General features: G+C 40.5%; 1 protein-coding gene across 11 annotated transcripts in view; it reads right to left on the bottom strand.

Moving 5' to 3' along the window:
* afdna (afadin, adherens junction formation factor a) overlaps positions 1 to 14,209 on the bottom strand; it is a 120,807-nt gene that overhangs the window by 63,278 nt on the left and 43,320 nt on the right. For 10 of the 11 annotated variants that reach the window (XM_056580840.1, XM_056580839.1, XM_056580836.1 and 7 more), the window contains exons 4-8: positions 13,777 to 13,934; positions 13,529 to 13,686; positions 12,068 to 12,225; positions 7,883 to 7,967; positions 3,874 to 4,026 (exon numbers count right to left, since the gene is read on the bottom strand). In XM_056580840.1, coding sequence (XP_056436815.1) covers positions 3,874 to 4,026; positions 7,883 to 7,967; positions 12,068 to 12,225; positions 13,529 to 13,686; positions 13,777 to 13,934 — 712 coding nt within the window. The remainder of the gene's footprint in view (positions 1 to 3,873; positions 4,027 to 7,882; positions 7,968 to 12,067; positions 12,226 to 13,528; positions 13,687 to 13,776; positions 13,935 to 14,209) is intronic. The other variant, XM_056580838.1, reaches the window with a different exon arrangement.

The raw sequence follows: 14,209 nt of genomic DNA on the forward strand, positions 1-14,209 counted from the left end.
CACACACACACACACAGGAGTCTAAAGGCTATAAAATGATTATAATGGCAAAAAAAATGCCATAAGCACAAGAACTGTTACATTTAGACGAGCACCATTGTGGCCCATTGAGAGACGAGTGCAGGAAGAGGCAGTACCTTGTTGTTGGAGGGCAGCTACCAATAACATGAGCCTACATCATAACTGAAAGACGAATTGTGGAAAACACATGCTGTCATCATGTTCAGTCAAACAGAATTGATGCTTATCCTGCATTTAATGTTTCATTGGTCTCAGTTAAAGGAATAACCAGCCTGCATCTCACTGGAGAGTGGGCTACACTCTCCCCGTCTTGAAAGACTTGAAACTGTCTATGCAGCCTTTACAAACTTTAGGTCTTCAGTGTGGTTTAATTTTTGGAGGTATTTACACCAAACCACCTTATGGTAATATTTTGGTTTTGATTATGTGTGAGTTATAGCCAATGTATGCAAAAATAGCATTATGTATAATTTGGTATTGTTCAATAAATCACAATTCCAATTCAGAGAACCCCCGAGGCCTAAAATGTGGTTCCTCTTCAAGGACCTCCCCCTTAGTTAATGTGGAAATATAACCCTAAAATTCCAATTACCACTCTGTACGTCTACATGCACCTCTTAATCCGATTACATCAATAGTTCTACTATGCTCCTCAATTGGACAACCGCAATTGTGCGAGTATAAATGCGAGTGAGAAAATGTATTCATTGGCCGAAGCATGTCATACCCTGGTATGATGTGTGGCTCTGTACCCATTACAACTAGTGGTAATAGAGCCAGTGGCTTCCTCCATTTTCTTGGCCACCTTTTTAAATAAATCAGTTTCTAGTCTTCCTCCCATCCATGAACTGTAAAATGTGCATGTCTTTTAACTGGTACAGCATGAAACGAGTCTCCTTTTCTGGCCAAAAGTGTGTCTTGCTTCTTGGCCACTCAACCGTGTTGTTTGCTGTTTGACAGCGACAACAACTACTATCATTGCCTTCTACTTCCGTTTCACGTCACCTGGAAAAAAACTCGCGTAGAATGCAAAATCCGATTGAGTATACATGCATGATTAATGCGAACGTCAATCAAATTATCTAGGGGTCTTAATCTGACTATGAAAAAACCCGATTCGGTCTGATTTGAGTCAGACTAAGTTGTATAAATGCATCTTAAATAAACAATCAGTCAGAATAACCCCATAATTCGGTTTTTTGGAGTGTAATGTAAACAAACCGACTGTTGCAGGCGTTCACCTATCTACTTTTCATAAATGAATGGGGAAAAACAATTTGGGGGACTTAAACAATTCAAAAGGCGAACAACTCAGGGTTGTCAAAGTTGGTACACGTATACAAACCGTGTAAGCTGGCCTCCAAAAATGTAAGTACCAATTTGGCAATAGGGGGTGCCATAGCTCACAGCCAAACAAAACAATCAGCCCCATTATTCAATCCTCAGCCGGCCTCAAAGCGGCCCATGGACTTGAAACTTGGCCTGTTCGCTCATTACCTTCGGTGGCATTAGCACGGTGACAAGCTGGCAGAATATTAACACACAGCGAGCTGGCGCAACCACGCATATTTTCTTAAAAAATGCACATGATGCGACATGTCTAGTTTTCGTTGTCGTTCAATCGTTTCTGCTCTGTTTATTTGTCCACTCATTAACTTTTTTCCAGTTTTGCAAAACTCCAAAAATGTATATTCTACCGCTGATTAACATCAACATGCATGGGCTGGAGATGTCAAACTGAAAGTCATTTCTGAGCTTTTTTTGGAAACGAAAGAAAAGGTTGTTGGTAGCAGCAGGTCCCGCTGCTGCGGGTCTTTTAAGAACTTGAATTTAGCAAATGCATGAACTGTCTGGGTCCCTGGCTTGTTTTATTCAGTTTTTGGACCGTCGCTGGTGCGGTTCCAGCCCAATACCTATACAACCAATAAAAACTACTCATTCTGCTTGGATATGCAGAAGTAGTTTACATATTCATGTATTTATTGGATTGGTTCCGGTACCAATACAAATCAATACTTTTTGTTCATAAAAAAAATAATTATAGAAGAAATACTGAACCATAACTAGATTAGGGTTGCAACAACGAATCGATAAAATCGATAAAAATATATTACTAAAAGCGTTGGCAACGGATTTGGTAATCGATTCGTTGAGTCGCGCGATTAATACATCACTCGTAGGCGCGACACTGTTTACAGCCAGCCGCCGACAGGTTGGTTCATGGCTCATGCACGCCCACAGCGAGCTTTAGTGTGAGCGACCACAGCTTGTATTTTGGTCATATCTTAACACTGGACTATAGGCCTATATGAAATTGTCGTACCTTCACTGTCTTTGGGTTAAAAAAACTCCTCCAACTCAGTATCCGTCTAGTCCAACCGAAAACTGTCAGCTGCTGCTGCTGCAGACGGTGTGCAGACGGGCTCGGCACCACGTGCATCAACAGTCATTCAAAGCAGCGGTACTAATCACACAACCGGACGGTGTAGAAAGTCCCGTCAGTTAAAAATAGTGATCCAGTTTTTAAATCCATGTTAAAATCAGCAGGATATAGAGCTAGTTAGCTTAAAAAAAAGTAGCCAACAGTGTCAAATGTGATGTGTTCAGGTCGGCTCAGTAATATGATTGATGTGTTCATGCAACACAAAAAAAAGAAATTTGAGATTTTGGCGAAACTTGTTTTCCCAGCAACATAAAAAAGATAGTAAAGATGGATTTACGACCTGTTCAACGTCCTATCTTGAGCCATGATCGTCTTAGCAGCAATTAAAGCAATAATACAAGTTCTATTTCCAGAAAAGAATAGATAAGTATCAATAGTGGTATCAATAAAGACTTGGTTTGTAAAGGACTCTCGAAAATGGTATCATTATCAATAAAAATTAACTGATTCAAGATGATTTAATTTATTTTTAACCGTTAGTAATTACCGGTGAAAAATCTTATCGGTTAACAGGTTAACCATGGACATCCCTTATATACTGTATATATATATATAAAAATATATATCATACATTGTATGTTTGTTTTGTGTTATCCCAGTATTTTCTTTTTATTATTTTATCATTTATTATTACATAGTTCCGGGACGTTGGAGCAATAACCTGGTGTTTTTACACTTCAGTCTGCACTGTGAATTTGAAGTATTGTTCAGTTTTTGAATAAAGATGCGGCAATTAAAAATGTTACTTTTTTTTATCCGATTCATCGAAAAAATAATCGACCAATTAATAGATTATTAAAATAATCGTTAGTTGCAGCCCTAAACTAGATTATTTAATTTAATTCAAATTATTCGTCTTAATTTAGTTAAGAACTAAAAAGGTACATTTTCTCTTTTAAAAACAGCTCTTCACTTTTAAAGACCGACATTCAGAAGTTCCCCTACTGCTCCTATTAGTCAGGAGTGAGGACCAGCGTTTGTTCAAGCCCCTTGAAATATTGCCAAAATAACTAAACATGCAGTGCACATGCAAGACCATTTTGGCATATCATGTCCGCACAAAATGCAAAAGGACAGCTAGCGTTCCACTAAATAGGCCTGTGCGTTTAGTTTCACTTGTCACTTGTGGACACATAATTTGAACACATCAAGAAATTAACAATGGTACCAAAGCTCTCCAAATTCAGCAGCTAACATTGTTGGCAGTCTGAACTTTGAAGGACAGCGGATTTGGGTCTTGATTCTTGATTCTTGTTTGTATGGCAGCCAGGGAAGAATGTCATACCCGATGGGAAGTCGTGTTTGTGAGAGGTGGCTGGCCCATATACTTGCCAGTCGGGGCAATAACCCAGGGAGATTCTTTATCTAACAGGAACAATGGAGGATCTGCAATTGATGCCAGCAGTTACCTGGGCTCAGCTCCACCAGGTAAGGGAGTTTCTCTGGGGGAAGGGAGCCATGCAGAGAGCCGTCTCTCCCCCGCTGAATCTTGTCCTCCACCTTCCTCCCCTTCCTTCCCTGGTAGTCAGGTGGCCTCTTCTTCAGCTGAAACACCAACGCTCCTAGAGACACATATACACTATCAAGCAAATGACCAATATTTAACTACACAAAATATAACAAAATGAATCAGTAAACATGATAGCGGTCATTACGAAAGACCAGGAGTAGGCAGTGTCAGATGGGAAGGGGGTAAAGGTAGTGAGACACATATACACTATCAAGCAAATGACCAATATTTAACTACACAAAATATAACAAAATGAATCAGTAAACATGATAGCGGTCATTACGAAAGACCAGGAGTAGGCAGTGTCAGATGGGAAGGGGGTAAAGGTAGTGAGAGACAGTACCATTCACCATATGTGGGAACACAGAGGGAACTGTGCTAATCTGAAAACACGCCTCAATATTTGAGGTCTTTCCAAAGAACTAAGTATAGAACAGGGGCATTCAACTAAACTAGAAAGAGGTCCAGTTAGAGAAAAAAGCAAAGGTCAGGAAGATCATAATGTCTAACTGTTTAGTATGATATATATTCAAGTAGCCTAGTAGTTGTATCAACATCTCTATTTAATCAATACCTGACTGTCAAATCAAATGTATTCAGTATGATTTAAAAAACGTTGACAATATTTATAATCACGCAACATAGAACTGAAAACAAATAAAATGTGAAATTGTGCATGTTAAAATAAAGTACCTGCACTCATAAATTCATGACAACACCTATTTGACAACTCCTCCATCACCAAATGGCATTTTATATTAACCCAAAAGCCAAGCCACTCTGAAGGGACCACTCAAGAGCACGTTGTTGTGAAATTGTGGCTCAGGATCCTGGTGAACTAGTCCTATTGGGCTCGGAGAATCACTTCACTTTTGCGTGGGTCAGTTTGTCAGAAACCTTTATGTTTTGTCTCAAAATGGTGATTCACCTTGAAACTTTTTTTAATCCCCGTCTCAGTCACGGGTATCTCTCCCTTTCTCTGTCTCACTCATCTGTATCTCTCCCTTTCTCCGTCTCACTCGTCTGTATCTCTTACTCGTCTGTATCTCTTACTCATCTGTATCTCTCCCTTTCTCCGTCTCACTCATCTGTATCTCTCCCTTTCTCCGTCTCACTCGTCTGTATCTCTCCCTTTCTCCGTCTCACTCGTCTGTATCTTGCTTGTCTGTATCTCTCCCTTTCTCCATCTCACTCGTCTGTATCTCACTTGTCTGTATCTCTCCCTTTCTCTGTGTCACTCGTCTATCTCTCCCTTTATCTATGCCACTCGTCTGTCTCACTCGTCTCTCACCTCTCCCTTTATCTATGTTACTCAGCGGTCTCTCATTCGTCTGTATCTCCCTTTCTCCGTGTCACTCGTCTGTCACTCACTCGTCTGTCACAGACTCGTCTGTATGTCTCCCTTTATCTATGTCACTTGTCTGTCACTCACTCGTCTGTCACTCACTCGTCTGTCACTCACTCGTCTGACACTCACTCGTCTGACACTCACTCGTCTGTCACTCACTCGTCTGTCACTCACTCGTCTGTCACTCACTCGTCTGTCACTCACTCGTCTGTATCTCTCCCTTTATCTATGTCACTCGTCTGTCCCTCACTCGTCTGTCACTCACTCGTCTGTATCTCTCCCTTTATCTATGTCACTCGTCTGTCTCTCACTCGTCTGTATCTCTCTCTTTATCTATGTCACTCGTCTGTCTCACTTGTCTGTATCTCTCCCTTTATCTATGTCACTCGTCTGTCACTCACTCGTCGGTCACTCACTCGTCTGTCACTCACTCGTCTGTCACTCACTCGTCTGTCACTCACTCGTCTGTCACTCACTCGTCTGTATCTCTCCCTTTATCTACGTCCCTCGTCTGTCTCACTCGTCTGTATCTCTCCCTTTATCTATGTCACTCGTCTGTCTCAGGCCCTTTTTTTTCTCTACCTGTATTGCTATCTTTCTTTCTGCCGTCTTTTCTAACTCGCTCATCTGTCTTCACCGAGTTGCAATGTTAACTTAGAGTGTGCGTCTCCTCACGCGCTAAACCACTACTGTAAAGAATAAAGACGCTGCGCTGTTTAAAAAAGAGGCGCACCATCAGCTTTTACATCATAACCAGCGGTAGGGCAAAATTAAAAAGAAATGGAAAGGACAGAAGCCCTGAAGATTATACTAAATCGCAGGGCTGTGGTCAACAAAAGAAAATAGATTTAAATTAGACCAACTCTGTGACTTATCGATTGCACGTCGTCTCTAGAATATTCTAATTGATTTGCTCTGTTTGAGTAAAGTTTGGTTGTGCCTTTTGGTAGAAGTACGTGGTTTGAAGATACAATCATGGACCAAATCCGACTGGGTTACAGCAGAGGTGAGAAGGGGTTCACACTAGGGCTGGGACGACGCGTCGACGTAATCGATGACGTCGACACATCAATTACGTCGACGCGAAAAATGTGCGTTGATTTAAAAAGAAAAAAAAAAAGATGGGTGGCGCCGGAGCGTAGTAGCAACGCGAGTGGCTCCTCAGACTTTCATAAGTGCAAGGCGCCACGCACTCGTTCCTCTAAAGTATGGGATTCCATGATATGTCGTCTTTGCAAAAAGGAGATGACTTTCCATTCTAGCACCACGGCAATTCACCAGCACCTGAAGAGGCACCCGGTAGCAGCTGCAGATGACCGAGCACCGTAGAATTCTCAGAATGCATTACTTTGCACTTTTATTTTGGAATTTAAAGGCAATAAACATGTATTGAAATGTTAAGGAATTCATATTTATTTCATTCAGATATGTAAATCAACATGTATAAATTGCTATTAGTTGATTAATGGGGAGATAATCGAGAATCGAAATCGAATCGGACTGAAAAAATGAATCGTTAGATGAATCAATGAATCGTTAGATGAATCGATGCATCGAAAAAATAAAAGAAATAAAAAAAAAATAAAAAAAAATAATTCACACCAGAACGGCCACGGAGCGCCTCACCGGTCGACTTGCGACCAGCAGTCATAGTCGAAGGAGTTCAAAGTCGTTAAAGCCGGTGTTTTGTCAGATTTTTCTTCCTAATCCAAGCCATTTTCAAGCAATCTTTCAACCAATTAGATTTGACCGAACAAGTGAATATCGACCAACCAATCGACCAACTGACCATGACTTTACAGCCCTACTAAAAAGAAAACAGAAATTCACTACAATAAAAACAAAGACAACATTTTTTATACGAATTCTCAATTCAAGATTTAGATGCTTTTTAAATTGTTGATGCCAAGATTCGAGCAGTTTATCAGAACCTGATGAACATGGTAGTTATTGTGGGCGTATGTCGGATGGCACACTAACAGGACTGTTTCAGATGCACATTTTAACAAAGAATGTGTTATTTTATAACCTACATGTACAAATTTAAATATATGATTAACACAAAACCCCTATAGTCTAAACCACATACATGTTCGACAACAAACTAATTATCTCTGAAGAGCATCCATATATTCCATAATTAATAGAAAGTTATATCCATTTAATACTGGACACATGGCCCAACACAAAAGGGGGCAATTTTGTTGCACTTCTAACGGATGGCGGATGGATATGGACGCTCACTTGATGAGGGTATTTACGTTTGACAGAGTATGATACTGTCACAGTGGCTGAAAAGGTTGACTTATTTCACATAGCCATTTACCTACTACCACTATTTTTGGGGAGCATTAAATGTAATATTGTCTGATATTCAATTAATGTTGAACTCTTTAAACCTGAGTCAAATCAAACTGATGCAGGCAGAACTGAAATTCCAGCACTGGCTATTTTGATGAGTGTTGAGTGCTCGCTTGATTTATTAATCAGTCCATTAAATTGTCATTGTCAACTTTGTGAATTAAACTGTGTGGGTTTATTTCCATGTTTTGTTTCTTACCTCTATCTGCGGGCCAGTCTCTGAATATCTGAAGTGGATATTCCGTCTCATCCAGTATCGTGTCCTTGCCTAACTTATCATCTTGCTGCATGAAAAAAAAGACACAAGTTACTAGCAAACACAAGAAAAAACTAAATTCAACCAGCATTACAACGTGGGTGGTATATGCAAATTAACCACGGCTAAATTTTCTTCCATGTTGCCTGCACTTAGATCTCCTGAGTCATTGGCCAGCAATAGTCTGTCAAATAAGGAAGCGGGACTTGTATATAAATTAGTGACAAGCCAACCCACCATCTTGCAGCGCTGTGTTTCCCCCAGAAAATGTCCTGGTCAAGGTGGTCAAGGAGCGGGGGCCGGGGTTTAAATTCCATTCCAAAAGCTTTAAAGCTACTTTTTACTGCCATAATAACATAATGAACCAAAAATAAGTGATTTACAAATGTAAAAATATAACACTTCCCATCTCATATAGCTGCATTTCCAAGGAATAATTTGTAATGCAAATATGCAGCATTTTCTATTAAGAATCGCAGCAGTGGAAGAAGACGAGAACATTTGCTCCGTACTTTCATCAAATATCCAAAAATAATATAAATATGTCTTAAGGGGACATTATGAAAACACCTTTCCTGGGATTTGGGGTGCTCTGGGTCTCTGGTGCTCCCACACGCATACAAACTTTGAAATAAGTCTGTTCAAGATTTTGTGGACAAGCGGACGAGCGCTGGGTGGGCTGAGTTGTTTGCGCATTTCAGAAGCAGGGAGACTCCATACTAAAATGTTTGTCTAATTTGTCACATTGGCAGGAAGTCCGGCGGATAGCCGGCAGCACAGCTCCGGGAGTACAATCCCTTGCTTTCTCCTCCATGTCGCGGTTCAATGTGGACTTCAAAAGAGAGTGGAGTGTGGCGAGTCAAAGGCAAAGTTCCTTTCCCCCCAATTATTCTCAACCATGGCCGAGATAACCCCCACTACGAATCTTCACTTGTTATGGAAGTACCAGAGACGTCAGACCCAGTCTTTTCGAAACATCATATCATCAGGAAGCGTACGATTCTGGCCGTGATATTTCAAATTATAATATTATATTATATATTATAAATATAATACGGGTATATTATATAGATAGAGTTCTGGGAGTCCGCAAACGGCAACAACTGATTTGTATGCAATTGGCAGCAGCTCATTTGCATTAAAGCTACAGACACCAGAAACGGCACATTCTGAAAGGACTGAAACGGAGGAGAATAGCGGCAGGCGAGATTTTTTTCCTAAAAGCCAGCAATTTCCAGCAAACAGCTTCAAAAACAAGTTTTCTGGAAATCATATATTATGTTTACTTGTTGTAAAAACATCATAATATATCAAGAGGATTCAATCATTGTGGCATTTGAATTGTAATCTGTAAAATCATGTAACGAAGGGCAGTATGGCAATGAGGGGTATTATGACATCCATGATTTTGGCACGTTCATTTGTTAGGTTGTTTCCCTGTTTGATAACTAAAGAAGGATATCCCTCTTTCGGAGGAAGTTTGTATCAAATACAACCTATATTCACGTGCCAGTAAACATTGTCGTGTAGCACGACTGCTATTAAGATGAAGGATTAATACATTTAACAGATTACGATAATTATGGGTCTAAAATGTTGTTTACCACTATGGACGCAATAAGAGCTCTGTGTTTGATTTATTTGCAGCTGCAGATGCAAGCCCCACCATAACGTTCCTGTACTTTTGGAAAGTAATACCCCCGGAGCAGGGACCTTTTCAATATCGTCCATCTGCAGGCCTCCAGTGTTCAATGTGAAAACACTTTATTGTGCTTTCTTATCAATAAATAACCTTTAAAAAGCTGCTGAATTGTTTTTTAACGGTTATAGTCAGGTACTAGTTAATACATATATGTATTATATGTACCAGTGTCAAGCCATCATAAAAAAACAATTCTACTTCAGGTCTGAAATTTACTAAATTCTTCAAAATAAAAGTCCCCCATAGCAATTTAATAGAGGTTTTCTGTGCATAATATGAATGGCAACATTTTAAAGAAATAACTGATGTGTGATCAAATGTCATGTAAATAATATCAATACTAGGAAATCATTAATCATAAGAAACAAGGTTTCTTCTTGCATATACAACTCACTTCAACAGGGAGTAAAATATGAGGTTAATTAAGATGACTTGATATAGGTTTTATATGTTTAGATGTTTGTTTAATAATGTCCACGGGAACTTCATTTAGATGGTTAAGTTTAAGTTCCTTGCCATCACCATTAAAATCTATCAAATTTGTTTATGTTTAAATTGTTCACCAGGGCACAATACCCCCCTAGAGGGTCTGAGGTCCACCCACCATAGTCTCGCAAAAACAGTTTTCATCCATGAGCGTTGTGTTTGTAGTGTTCTGTTTATATTAGGGATGAGCGATTTCATTAATTAATTAGCAGTAGAACTGCGTTATATAAGAGGTCTGCAAATTTGTCTTAACTTAAAGGACAATTCCGGTAATATGAACATTGAGCCCCCTTTCTGGTTAGTCTTGGATGAAATAGAGTGGTTAACAACGAAATTTTGAATATTGGTCCTGTCTCGAGTATTTGGCTAAGTTCGAATGGTCCCTGCCTGCTTCACAATGGCTGAGTAAGTGGATACAAAAACACCCTTAACCGTTAGTTTGCAGAAATGTGAAACTCATCGAGTGGTTAATGTTGGTTGTTGATGTTCCTCATCAAGTATCGTAGCGAAATACAGTTTCTGTCGTGTTTTATTTGGCATTTAGTGAATCGCTAGCATGGCTCTGCCCGCTTAAGTACTTCCGCTCAATTTGAATTTCCCTTCAGTACTAGGTCTGGGTATGTGGTATGTTAGTGGGTTTTCTCCGTCTAAATTATCTGTGTCCAGACAGCAAACAGAGGGAGTGGCTGAGAACAATGACATTAAAGTCAGCTCTCGTTGACGGACATCTTCACGCACAGTGTTTGGTTTGTTTAACGCCTGCGCGCAACGTGATTGCCGGCCAAACGTTAGCGATTGGTTATGGCATATCCAGAGTGGCACTCAGCAGATCCAATAGTTTTAAACTTTAACAGACACCCGCCTTCAAGTGAGTTGACGTTTGTCAATTGAGTAGGTCCAGACTCTCTGTGCAAATGAAATGAAGTACGAGAGTCTGGTAGGACCAGGCTAGTAAATCGCCATTTTGTAAATGAAACGGAAACCGGACAGGAAATGGAAACGGAAAGGGGGGTGGTTGTAGTCTTTTCGCTTGGTTGTAGGCCGACTGTTGATACGGAGAACCGAGCGAAAAGACTACAACCAGCCCCCCTTTCCGTTTCTGGTTTCATTTACAAAATGCTGATTTACAAAATGCCAAATAGAACACGACAGGAACTGTATTTCGCTACGATACTTGATGAGAAACATCAACAAACACCACTAACCACTCGATGAGTTTCACATTTCTGAAAACGAACAGTTAGGGGTGTTTTTGAATGCACATAGCCAGCTATTGTGAAGCAGGTAGGGGCCATTCGAAATTAGCCAGGAGACAGGACCAATATCCAAATTTCGGTGTTTACCACTCTATTTCATCCTTGACGAACCAGAAAGGGGGCTCAATGGTCGGAATTGTCTTTTAAAGAGCAAGTGAAAACTGTGGCGTTATAATACAACTGCTAGAGACGGAAAACCCTCTCGGGCGGCGCATTCAGCCTCTGCCTGGACGGAGCGCAACAAAAACATGCCAGCACAAGCCACAAAATGCCTGCAAAAAATAAGGTAACTTTGGAAGTGGCGGTCATTGCTTAAAAGTGCCATGACATGCTATTTTATGGATGCTTTAATATGATGAGCCTGATGCTGCTGGTAGTGTTGTGCTGTGTTGGCATGTTGGTGGTGATAGTAGCGTGATGTTGGAGTGTTGTGTTGTCATATTGGTGGTGATAGTAGTGTGATGTTGGAGTGTTGGGTTTTGTTTGCATGTTGGTGGTGATAGTAGCGTGATGTTGGAGTGTTGTGCTGTGTTGGCATGTTGGTGGTGATAGTAGCGTGATGTTGGAGTGTTGTGCTGGCATTTTGGTGGTGATAGTAGCGTGATGTTGGAATGTTGTGTTGTGTTTGCATGTTAGTGGTGATAGTAGCGTGATGTTTGAGTGTTGGGTTTTGTGTTTGGTTACCCTGGCAAGGCAGTACTCCCGCGGGTTCTCCTTCTCTAAGCCATACTTTTCCAGGGCCTCAACAACGGCAAAGTCGGCCATGTCGGTGGTGGACAGTAGGATGGTCTTGTAGGGTATGTTGGGCTTCAGGCTGTCAGCGTAGATTCTCAAAGTACCCCCTGCCAGGGAAACCAAGAGTTTGAGCCAGAAGGGGGTGGGGGGTGTTATGGTTTAACTGTGGCAGCATTAAGAGAAACATGACAATCACAACAGGCCTGCGAGCAGCAACCCTATCCCACTCCCAATGCTGCTGAGTAAAGTAGAGAGCAGGGCAGGAACGGCTCAGCCAGGCTAAAACCATTCTGATTATCTTGCAATAAGGGAGTCCCATGTACCTACAGGATTTTACATTCATGGTCGACATGTTACTTATAAGTTGGTGTACTGCTCAACAAGAGTAGCGAAGGACATGTTAGCATCATCAGTATCAACATTCTACAAAATAAAAGGATGTATCCAAATCCCAAATGTAATGGCCATTTGGGGACGGAGACATTTTATTGTTATTTTATTGTGTCCCGAACAAACAAAAAAAAGCACTACATTCACAAGGAGTGCTCCGCTCTGTTAAATAAATAATTCCAATTATTTTTTGGGTCGTTCTACTAATATTAATCAAAATTCTGAAGTTTATACAATTTTGCATGATCAAAATCCTTTATATTCAAATTGTAAAACTTGATTGAAGCTTACAACTTTTCAACTCTTAAAAGGCCTGCACTTCGGTCAGCTATTATATGTTTTTAACTTCATACTTATAATCACAGTTATTACACTTCATTTAAACCTTTTAGAAACTATTCTACCACATAAACAAACTTAAAGATGCAGTGTGTAGAATGTAGTGGAACAGACTAGGCAGGAATGGAATAGAATATTCCTAAGTATGTGTTAATAAGTGTAAAATCCCATCAAAATAAGAACTGTTGGGTATTCATTACCTTAGAAAGAGACTTTTATAACTAAATAGGGGTCCACTTCAACAGAGCCCGCCATATTGCCCAGACATTTTTCTACAGTAGCCCAGAATAGAAAGCTGTAGAGAGGATGCCTTTTTAAAGTTTGATCATAATCACTATAGACTAAAAAGTAAATACAATTTATAAATCTATCAAGTGACTTGACACTTGGCTACTGGATACTGTCATAGACAATGACATATTTTAGAAAGTACCGAAAAGGCACCTTGTTGGCCAGTATAGGACACCGTAGCTTCTCCTACGTCGTTGGTATGTGAGAGGTGTGGGGGTGGGGGGGTTAACCTTTCTGTTACAATCGGCAACCCCAACGCTAGACGCAACTAAATCTTACACAACGCGCATTTAATCTATTTCAAACTACTGTTCTAATATTTTAAATTCAGTTAATCCGTTTCCGAATCAGTGGGGCAGATGATAGAAGGGCGTTCAGATTTGTGCCTACCAGAGTCCGGCCTTCCGTCACTGCCCCTGAACTCCTGCATCCTTTTCTCCAGCTTCTGCTGCCGCCTCCTCTTCATCACAACCTCCGGGTTGGAGATGGTCCGTGTGAAGCTGGTCTCTGGCATGTCCTTGTACACTTCGGCCGCGAGCCGGCTGTCCCTGGGTAGGGATACGTATAGATGAGCTCTCTTGGCACAGAAAGAAAAAACAAGTACTATGATGTGGCAGAAAAACTGGTTTGATGCACACCCGTCCTCTCTTGAGAATGCCTCCTCGTCTCCATCAGGGATACGTGCAAACTCCTTGTCCCTCTTCTTCTCCTTCTTCTTCTCCTTCTTGGACAGGGTGCGCTTGAAGTTCTGAATAACTCCGTCCTTCTCTTTCTCAGGACCGTTGCTCTGAATCTTCTGTTCCAAAAACAGTCAATTGGTATAAATGCTAGGTGGACCATTAATAAAGTTGAATCAATTTCAAGAAACATCTGAAGATTAACTTCTTCAGGGAACAACATGAGCAGACTTTTCTGTTCGTAATTATCTAGCACTAGCACTCTACAAACAACTTTTTTTGAGCCATGCCATTGTGAAACTTAAGAAATGTGGGGTTTTGTTTGTAAATCCAATAAAATACTAAAGCTTAAGAAACGAATAGCGTGCCAAGTTGCTTTATTTAAAGCCTAAAT

This window comes from Gadus chalcogrammus, chromosome 21, assembly GCF_026213295.1.
Source record: "Gadus chalcogrammus isolate NIFS_2021 chromosome 21, NIFS_Gcha_1.0, whole genome shotgun sequence".
Taxonomy (NCBI): Eukaryota; Metazoa; Chordata; class Actinopteri; order Gadiformes; family Gadidae; genus Gadus; species Gadus chalcogrammus.